The sequence below is a fragment of the Prionailurus bengalensis genome, chromosome C2 (assembly GCF_016509475.1).
Source record: "Prionailurus bengalensis isolate Pbe53 chromosome C2, Fcat_Pben_1.1_paternal_pri, whole genome shotgun sequence".
In the NCBI taxonomy this organism is placed as follows: Eukaryota; Metazoa; Chordata; class Mammalia; order Carnivora; family Felidae; genus Prionailurus; species Prionailurus bengalensis.
Window position 1 is genome coordinate 77,452,581 of NC_057350.1, and position 11,019 is coordinate 77,463,599.

Below are 11,019 nucleotides of genomic sequence, written 5' to 3' on the forward strand. Positions count from 1 at the left end.
GCATCATTTACATCTGTTTTTTCAGGAACTATTTTTACCTCATTCTTGAGCATTGTTCTTTTTCCTCTCAATTTTTAAAAGTTCTTTATATATAATAAAGTTGTTAACACTTTGATGTAACTTATAAGCATTTCTCTAATTTATTATTTTTCTTTTTACTTTGCTTTATGATACCTGTAGCCATGGAAACTTAAAAAATGTAAACATCAAATGTATCTAGTTTTTCCTTATTTTTTTCCTGAGATTTTCTGGATTTTGCATCAGAATTTGGAACACTTTATCTCTGAACAGAACTCACCAATGTTTGCTTCCAGTACTTATATGGATTCATCTGTTTTCTCACTTAAATTTCTGATTCCTTTAGAATTTATCATAATGTATGGTTTGAGAAGGGATCAGTTTTATCTCTTTTTTCCATATCTCCAAGTCATTTATTCAGAATCTATCCTTTCACTCAGTAATATGTGAGGCTGCTTTTTAAATAAAGTTAGTGTCTATTTCTTGAATTTCTGTTCTGTTTTTGTTGTTTTGGTGGTGGTTTTATCTTTGGTCTATCCATGGGCTATTATTATACTACTGTAAAGAAAGGAAAATATTAAAATATTTAGTAGGGCTCTTCTTTCCTCTTTCTTTGGCATTTTTCTGTCTATGCTAGTTTCTAATTTTTTTCTAATTAATTTTGTAATCAATTTCTTTAGATCCAAAAAGAACCCTGATGGTATTTCTTATTGCAGTTAGGTTAAGTTTGCAATTTAACTTAAGAAGAGCTGCCATCTTTTCTGCTTTTGAGTCTTTTGATGCCAGTAACACAGTGTGAGCCTCCATTTGTTCAATCCACTGTTTGCATTTCAGAATTATTCTCAGAGGTTTCCTCATATATGCTCGTGTATGAACATTTTTAAAATTTTTATTTAAATTCCAGTTAGTGGAAATACAGGGGACAATTAGTCTCAAGCATACAATATAGTGATTCAGCACTTCCATACAATACCGGGTTCTTATCAAAACAAGTATACTCCTTCATTCCTTCATCCCCATCACCTATTTCACCCATCCCCCCACTGCTTTCCCCTTCCCTGGTAACCACCAATTTGTTCTCTACAGTCAAGAGTCTGTTTCTTGGTTTCTCTCCCTCTCTCTTTTTCCCCCTACATTCATTTGTTTTGTTTCTTAAATTCCACATATGGGTGATATCAAATGGTATTTATCTTTCTCTGACTGATTTATTTTGCTCAGCATAATACTCTCTAGCTCCATCCACATCATTGCGAATGGCAAGATTTCATTCTTTTTTTATGGCTGAGGAAGGAGCTTTCTTTGCTAACTGTATGCCTAGGTACATTCCTATTTTAATGCAATTATAAATGAGGTCTATCTTCTATCTGACCTCTGCTGGTAATATAGAAGTACTATTAGCTTTCTGTATTTATGCACTTTGCATTTTAATCAAAAGGGTTTTGTTGTGGTAGTTTTTCCATTGATTATCTTTGTTTTCCAGTTTCTCACTTGTAAATAAAAATAATTTTACTTTTTTCTTTCCAATTCTTATGTCTCTAAATGTTTTCTCTTGTCTAAAGGCATTTCTAAATTATAGTAGAAATGATGGGTGTGGTTTTCCTATTCCTCGCTTTAGTAAAACTTCCCATATATGTCACCATTAGGTAAGATAGAGGCTTTGGGCTGAGGTGTACATAAATACTCACATATACACACACATATGCACACATCATGTTAAGGAAATATCTGTCAGTTCTCATTTTGTTGTACTTTAAAAAATATAATAAATGCTAGATTTTGTCAAATGCCTTTTCTGCCATCTAAGGATATAATCATATGCTTTTTCTCCATTGCTCTATTTATATGATGGATTACATTAAAAGAATTCCTAATATTGAGTGACACTTTCCCAGAATAAGCCCAATTGGTTTAGATGTATTATATTTTTAAAGTTTTGGATTCTACTTATTAACTTCATATCTCTGGTTTTTGTACTGATATTTATAGATGACATGAATCTAAAATTTCCTTTTAAGAATGTAATGTTTATTATTTGAGGATCAATATTATATTTGTATCAGGAAATGAACTTAGAAAGTTTACTTTATTATGATCTGAAAAGGTAAGATAACCTTGGGATTATCTGATACCTTAGGATTTGATAAAATTCTCATATGAAAATATCTAGATCTACTTTCTCTTGGCAACTCTTTTAAAATTAAAAAAAAAAACTCCATGGTAATTGAATTGTCTCTCTTGGGGTCAATGTTTGTAAATCATATTTTTCCAAAATTTTATCCATTTTCCAGGTCTTCAGTTTATTTGTATTCAGTTGAGCAAAGTAGTTCTCTTTTTAAAGATTCTCTGTTTTGGTGTTTCCATCTTGTCACTTCTAATTTTGTGAATTTACTTTCTACTTTTTTCTTAATTAGCTTAGGTTAACTAGTGGCTTGTATTTTTCTCAAGAAACAGTTTTACATTTATTTTTTATACACTATGGTTTGCTTTACAAACATTGATCTCAGCTTTTGTCGTTATTCTTACCTTCTGCTTTTTTTTCTCATGGCTTTTCTTGACTTACTTTGCTGTTCTTTCTAGATGTTTTTGTGTGTCATTTTGCTTTACTTCTACTTTTAATTTTTATTGGTATAATGATGATTTTTATCTGATATTTGCTTTATGTGCCCCTAATATTACATTTTCATTATTATTATCTTGAACAAAGCATATAATTTTATTTTGTATTCCTCTTTGGCCCAATAGTTATTTAATGACATGGTTTATACTTTTAGGTAAAAATGACTTCTTGTTTTCTAGTTTTGTTATTAAGTTCTAATCACACTGTGTTTCAGTCAGTGAATTTTTTTTAATATACTGTTTTTTAGAATTCCTAGAGGGTTTGTTTGTCACCTCAGATATGGTAAATTTTTTGAATACTCCATATGCACTTCAGAAGATGCTATATTTTCTATTGAAGTTCAGAGTTCCAAATAGATCTACAAATTCCATTTTATGGATTATATTGTATATGTCTTCTATAAATTTTAAATATATAATCAGCCTTGGATTTTAAGAAATGAATTAAAGTCTCCTATTCTTAATATGTTTCTTTCTATTTCCTGGCATTCCCTGTGGTTTATCTTTGATAAACATTGGTACACTCTTTTTAAATTTTTATCTATTTCTTTATTTATGTTTTTATTTCTTTTATTTTAGTTTATTTTAATGTAATTTTTCCTGGTATAACTTCTCCATTCTTTTATTGCCAACTTTTCTAAATATCTTTATTTTTAGTTGTGTATCTTAAATATAGAAAAGGGTTGGATTTCCCTTTATCAGCCAATCTGAAAATATTTGCATTTTACTTATTTGTTTAATTATTGTTAATGCTTATTTATTTACTTTGAGAGAGAGAGTGTGTGCATGCTAGCAAGTGGGAGTATGGGAGGGGCATAGAGAGAGGGAGAGAGAGAATCTCAAGCAGGCTCCACACTGCAAGCACAGACTACCAGGTGGGGCTGGATCTCATGAACTGTGAGATCATGACCTGAGCCAAAATCAAGAGTTGGACACTTAACTGACTGAGCCGCTCAGGCACCCCCAAAACATTCACATTTTAATAGAAAAGTTACATCGATTGACATTTATTGACATAATCAGTATTTTTTGAATCTATCATATTGTAAATGTTGTATTTATATATGCCAATATTTTATATAAAGTTTTTCAATACTCCTTATTTTTTATGCTCTCTTTTTTTATAAGAAAGTTTTAATTTCTTTCTTATTTTTTAATATGAAAATCTTGGTCCTTGCTCTCTTCAGTTGTTTTCTTTTATTCTTCAGTAAAATATTCATTAAACTTAGTTTGTAATCTTTTTTTTCCCCTTCTTCTCCATGTTTCCAAGTAACTATTCGTAGTGATCACTTTGATTCTCAATTAATAGCCATGAAATAATCAAAATTCATTCTGAATTATATATGCTCTCACTACTGTTCCTGAATTGTTAGATATTTGATGAATCTATATTTTCCTACTATAATCATAGCACATGGCAATCTTTTCCTTGCAACCCTCATTTCTCTTAAATTATACAGTTATGGTCCCACCGATTCTTATGATGATATCTCTCCAGTCATTCCAGATGTCCAAAGAAACTCACTTAGTATCCTTCTCCAAGAAGTAAGTGCTCATGGAAACATTCCCTAATTTTTCAAACGTTTATAATAGTTTATTTGTAGCCTTTATATGTGAAAATCTGTTCAAATGAGTATTAAATACTTGCCAATCTCCCTTTATTTCTTGCAAGCTGAGCTGTGTTAGATAGATTATATCTCCCAATATAGTCTCCTCTTATAATACGTCCTAAAGATATTGTTAGGATGAAGCCTCAAAATGGATTATATGTATTTATGGTATTGATGCAATATGTGTTTAGTATATATGGTGTTTATGCTATTATAAATTTATATTTAAATATTTACATATAACATCTATATATTGATTTTTCAATTATTTACTAGAGTATGTTGCAGGATCCAGAAATCAAAAAAATAACATTTATTAAGAGGCACAAAATTTTCTCCTCTAAAATTTCACTTATTCCTTGGATTTCCATGGCCTTCTTCATACATTTGTCTCTAAACATATCTCTTCTTGTTTTGCATTGTAATTCATTATAAGTATTTTCATATTTCTTATTAGTATATGATTTCTCTGAGGGAAAAGACTATACTTCCCTCCTCTTTTCCACCAGAACCCAACACAATGCTTAGGACATAAGTTGAATTAATTTATATTTGTTTATTTAAAATAGGGTCTGGATTTCAAAACCTAGGTGAGGGATTATTTTCTAAGTACAGTAGGATAAATTACAGCCCTTAAGAGGTGATTTTATTTCTTCATGTAGTTCTGAGACTCTCAGAACATAAGTCCAGCAAATTGCATCCTGTATGCTGAGTCATGGAGCACAGCAAAGTCGTGGAATCATGAACAAATGTGACAAATCCTAAAACTCCAAGTAAGCACGTAAGACAGGAGCAAAGGACATGGAAATGAGTGCATGAAAAAGTGGGGTGCCAGATGATGAAATTCTTTTCAGGGTTTGCTGAGGAGTTTTCTTTAATCTTTTAAGCAATGGGAACATTTCACCAAAACACTTTTGTGTTAAATGATGCCCCTGGTAGCAGAGATCCCCCCTCACCTCCTAAACCTGTAATGTCTTATAATAACTATTTTACATGTGCATGCAATGAAATCTTCCTTAGGAAAGTATGACAAAAACATTCATACATACTGTAGCAGTCATTTTACTTTCTCAACAGTTATTTCCCAAATTAAGCTATTAAACTAACAAGTTAGCTAAAACATTTAATGTTTAGCTAATGTTTAGCTAAACACTGAATGTAAACATTTAATGTTTACAAATATGTTTACCTCCAAGGTTTTCATCATCTTTTCTTATGTGGAATTCTGTTTCTGGAGTTAGAGTGGCAGGATTGAAAAATAAAAATGTTCCTTCTTCAAGAGTTCACTTACCTCTGTTTACCTTTATGATCGACAGAGCCAGCCGAGAGTCTGTCCAGGGGAGACCCAAAACCAGAGAAGCTCCTTTTCTTCTTTGTTTCAATTACATCATTCTCCAGAGACACAAGTTCATCAAGAAGCAAGAGTTTTGCTGCCAGGTTAGTGGCTGATTTCTCTTCCCTGACTGTGGGCGGTGACTGCACATCTATGACTCCAGAATCAAAAGCCTGTAGGGCAGGAGGGGGTGATTCCACTCATTCAGAAAAAGAAACCTCAAATATGTATAACCATCTGCCTTTGGCTTTTGCTACCTTTAGCTGACATGCCTGCCATGAAACTTGATTTCTTGTGGATTTATGCTCCCGAGAGAAAGACGTTTGGGAACAAAAATGCATAGAGATGAGGTATGTCCAAAAGCAATGAAAACAACAACAACACACACCCACACAGGAAATAAATAAAAATTTATAGGTCTGTCTCTAAAATTTAGTATATTAACTGAGCATTCTTTTAGACTCTTTCCCAGTAACAACTGCATCCTTATCATTCCCATAGCGCTTTATCTATACTTCTTTCATCATTGTACGCATGACATTTTCTCTGTGTTAGATTGATTACAATATATTTGTATTGCTTATTAACTTGTGAATAACCTGAGGGCAATAACTGTGTCTAAACTAGTTTTGTATTTGCTCTCTTCAATGCTTAGGTCAGTGTTTTGCTCATAGTTTGTACTCAGTAGATTTCTGTATGTTTATGGAATGAAATTTGAAAAAAAAAAAAAACAAACCTCACATTGTTTTCTTTTTACCTTTCATTCATACCTTATTGATTCAAGCTATTAAGCATCCGCTATGTACCAGCTTCTGCATCAGACCTGGGGGACACAAAAATGAACAAAATCCAGTCTCTGCTCTCAGGAAGCTTACTATCGCTTTCCATGTGATTTATTACCACATTGGGTTTTTTTTTTAATAGCTCATTTTATTTTATTTTTTTAGCACTGAACAGTATTCCATTGTCTGGATGCATCTTAGTTTATTTATCCATTCACTTCCTGAAGAATATCTTGTTTGTTTCCAACTTTTGGCAATTATGAATAAGTTGCTATAAATATCTGTGTGCAAGTTTTTGTGTGGACGTAAGTTTTTACCTCCTTAGGTAAATACCAAGGAGCACAATTGCTGGATCATATGATAAGAGTATGTTTAGTTTTGTAAGAAGCCACTAAATTATCTTCCAAAGTGGCTGTACCATTTTGCATTCTCACAAGCAATAATACCACATTGTTAATGAGCGTCTATAGTGAGTCAGAAATATCCCAATGACTTTATCCTCTCATGTGAAATTTCTTATCTGTTTGTTTCACGTATTGGCACTTGACACTTCATCCAAGTCATAGAAGTGTGGGTGTCACTTATGAAGCCTGTCTTTTCCTTTCCTAAGCCCAATCACAGCATTTAAAAAAATGTTCCTATTAATAGTCTCTAGTCATTGTGGAGTCCAGGGGATATTACTTCTTTTCTAAGAAAGTGAGAATATTCCCCTGTGGGAAGAAATCAGCTCCAGGGACCTCCTCCCTGCCCCCCTGTTAATCACATTCCTCCTTGTGCCAGACTCTCGGTCTTGGCAAGATTTTTTTTCTTCACTTTCTGCCTTTCTTCTTAGATTGTTTCCTCCATTCTCTATGTTCTTCATTTTCCCCAGTAAAATGAAAGAGTAGCATTTTCCAGCCTTTTCATCATTGGCCCCAGCAACTTTCTTGTGAAATACATATAGTCTGACACTCAATCTATTGAGCCTCTTCTTTCTTAAACCAACCAAAATCTATACTAAGTCTGGACAGTTCTTCCTGAAAAACCTCTCCCTCCCTCTCTCCCTCCCTCCCTCCTTCCTTCCCTTTCTACCTTCCTTCCCTCCTCCCTCCCAGAGAGAGAGAATCTTAAACGGCCTCCATGCCCAGTGCAGAGCCCAACAATGGCTCAGTGATGTCATGGCAGTGACAGTGAGGTCATGACGTGAGCCTAAATCAACAGTTGGACGCTTAACGGACTGAGCCACCCAGGCACCCCTCTCTTGCTCTGTCATATTCTCATCAGTAGTGATTTATATCAGCTCCTCTTCACTGCTTAGTGTACGTTATTAATCATATTATAACCTGCTTCTCTATCTTCTAACTCTCCCTTTTCTATTCTATCCTGAATACTGCCATGAAGTTAATTATTCCAAACACACTCCCATCTTGTAGAAATAAAATAAGAAATATCTCATACCTCTTGTTATTTGCATTGCAAACTCCACAATGTGTTCTAAACTCCTCTTAAAATCTCAACATCTACCACTTCCCTACAAAAGCTTGACAACATAGACACTGGGGAAGGGAAGGATGCTATTATGAGAAAGAAATTCTAAAGAGCAGGAGACAAAACTTTCAAAGGACAAAGATAGGAAATCTTTTATTATCTCTCAAAGCATCCTCCAAAAAAAATGTTATCATTCTTTCAACTGACGCCCATACAAAACAGAGTTTTCTTCCTTTTTAAAGATATTCATGGGGTGCCTGGATGGCTCAACCAGTTAAGCAAACATCTCTGACTTCAGCTCAGGTCACAATCTCATTGTTCGTGAGTTTGAGCCCCATGTCAGGCTCTGTGCTGACAGCTCAAAACCTGGAGCCTGCTTCAGATTCTGTGTCTCCCTCTCTCTCTGCCCTCCCTGGCTCATGCTCTGTCTCTCTATCTCTCTCGAAAATAAACATTAAAAAATTTAAGATGTTCTTAATCCTCAGGAAAAAAAAAATCATAGAACTCATATAAAACTTGTTCTTTGGTAAAATGCATTTCAGGCTCTCATTTGTTATTTAAGAAGTACAGGGACTATTTTCTAATAAGATCAAATAAGCCAAATTAATGTTTCTCTGTGTGGAGATGTCCTCACATTTCTTTTTATTTGTGCTTTAGTCATGGCAACAAGAAAACATTTGTACCGTAATACAAAGTTTGGCCAAAGCTACTCAAATTTTCACACGTAACACCTTCAAATTTCACACAAAAGCACTTCATCTTGATGTAATTGATTTAGTTAAAAATATGACTGAAATGATTATGAATTTTCTTTTATGCTTTTTCTGTTCAAAGAATACTAATACTTATTACTTCCAGGTTATTTATTTATTTATTTTTTTGACATTCAGTTGGATTTCTCTGAATTTATAGTGAGGTCAAGACAGTAGAAAAAATATCTTTTTCATAAGTTTTGTGTTATTAAGGCATCTATTTGTCAGCAGTATCTGCTTCTGACATTAGTAGAAATGGCTTATGATCATAAAAAATATATGGTCCCTTAAGCTAGTTTCCATTACCTCTATTGCTGCATCCACTGAGTGTACTTTTCCTGAACTCCATAGCATCAACGTCACAGCCAGAATAAAATGTGCATTTGCCAGTCTCCCGTCCAGCATCTGAGGGTCACATACATCATGGTCAATATTTATTAGTTTAACATATAACGATAGAAAACAAAATCTGTAAAGCTTGTTAGATGCAGGTGATAAACCGAATTATTCAGCTTCTCTGTGCTGGAGTGCATCTCTGCAAAACTTGAATCATACTTAAAAGAAGCTATCAGTCTCCTGGAATGAATTCTATCAAGGCATCATTTCCATGGAAACCTAGACTGGGATTATATACCTATAATCATAATTCAGACTAACTAAAGTCTGAGAAATCTAGTTTTTTGTAATCTTATTCTTTGACTATCTAATCCAAGGATTACAACCTTGCATACCTAAGGGGAAATGTGTGAAATTGGTCAGGTTTTAGAAAATAAGATCTAGTGAGGTCTGTGGTCCACCTGAGAGAATGTGCTGTGTCTGAAAACATTTAAATTCATAATTTCAAAAATGCCACATATCTAATAGGTGAATATATTTATGTCCTTGTGCTGTGTAAGGATTTCTTAAGTAATATTCAAAAGGTGCACATCTTATAGGAAAGAAATGCTTGTCATATTTCATTCTATTAAAATTGAAAAACTCTGCATTGTAAGATACAATAAACCAAAAAAAATGACAAAGTACCAAGTGGAGTATATTTTCAACATAATATAAAAATTAAAACTGGCATTTGAAATATTTAAAAAACTGATTTTTTAATAATCTTATTTAAAAAAAATTAATTCAAGTTAGTTAACATATAGTGTGAAAATGGTTTCAGTAGACTCTAGTGATTCATCACTTACATATAACACCCAGTGCTCATCCCAAGTGCCCTCCTTAATGTCCATCACCCATCTAGCCCATCCCCCCACCCAACACCCCTCCAGCAACCCTCAGTGTGTTCTCTGTATTTAAGATTCTCTTATGGTTTGCTTTCCTCTTTTTTTCCTTCCCCTATGTTCATCTGTTTTGTTATCTTAAATTCCACATATGAGTGAAATCATATATTTATCTTTCTCTAATTTATTTCACTTAGCATAATACATTCTAGTCCCATCCACGTTGTTGCAAATGGCAAGATTCTTTTTGATTGCCAAGTAATATTTCAGTGTATATATACACCACATCTTCTTTATCCATTCAAATCTGATAAATAAAATTTTAAAAATAACAATAAACTTAATTAACAATTAAGTAAAAATGGGCCAAAGTTATGAATGGACATTTTGTAGAAAAGGAAATAGCCTAATGGAAAATAAACATCCAAAAGTACACCATCCAAAAATACATGCAACTTCTTTAATGCAAAAAAATGGGAGAGAAATGGTATACCCTTTGGCATACAGCAAGTTAGCAAAAATTCAAAGTGAGCATTGCACATATTAGAATGGTGCTTGGAAACAGAGAAACATAAGTGATGCTAGTGCGGTTGGAAACTAATCCAATCATTTGGAGAAAATTGAAATATATCTAGAAAAGTTAAAAATGATCATGTACTACCTACAACCCATTTATTTCATTTCTTAGTATATAGTCCAAAGGAACTCTTACATGTTTATATGGAGACCTGTATCTGAAAATTCATAGCCTCACTGTTTATAGTGGTAGAAAACCAGAATCAACCCAAGGGCTCTACTCAAGAGGAAATGGGTGTATAAGTTGAGGTATATTCATACTGTGGACTTAAATGACTTAAATACATGTGTGTCTACTGTTAAAACAAATGACTTAAATATTACGTGTATATATATGCAAGGATTGCAAAGAAGCCCTTTTGGGGGGATATGGGAAGTTGTAGAACAATATATATGGCATGCTACCATTTACCTAAATTGGGGATGCACAAAGCAATTTTGTGTATTTTGGAATCTATATATATAATTAAAGTGTAAACCAATGGAACTTGATTCATAACTATGATTGCCTCTGTGGAGAGAGGGAAGTAAATATGATTATGGAAGAAACATAGGGACTTAGTTTTAATCTACATATTTTTTTAAAGCAAGTATGTCTAAAAAGTACATTTGTTAATTCTGTATAGTAAGCACAAAGATGTGTCA

At 33.2% G+C, this 11,019-nt stretch overlaps 1 protein-coding gene across 1 annotated transcript in view; it reads right to left on the bottom strand.

Moving 5' to 3' along the window:
* OSTN (osteocrin) overlaps nt 1–8,983 on the bottom strand; it is a 29,645-nt gene extending 20,662 nt beyond the window's left edge. The window contains exons 1-2 of the mRNA XM_043596063.1: nt 8,885–8,983; nt 5,536–5,750 (exon numbers count right to left, since the gene is read on the bottom strand). Of these exons, the coding sequence (XP_043451998.1) occupies nt 5,536–5,750; nt 8,885–8,983 (314 nt within the window). The remainder of the gene's footprint in view (nt 1–5,535; nt 5,751–8,884) is intronic.
* Nucleotides 8,984–11,019: the final 2,036 nt, after the last annotated feature.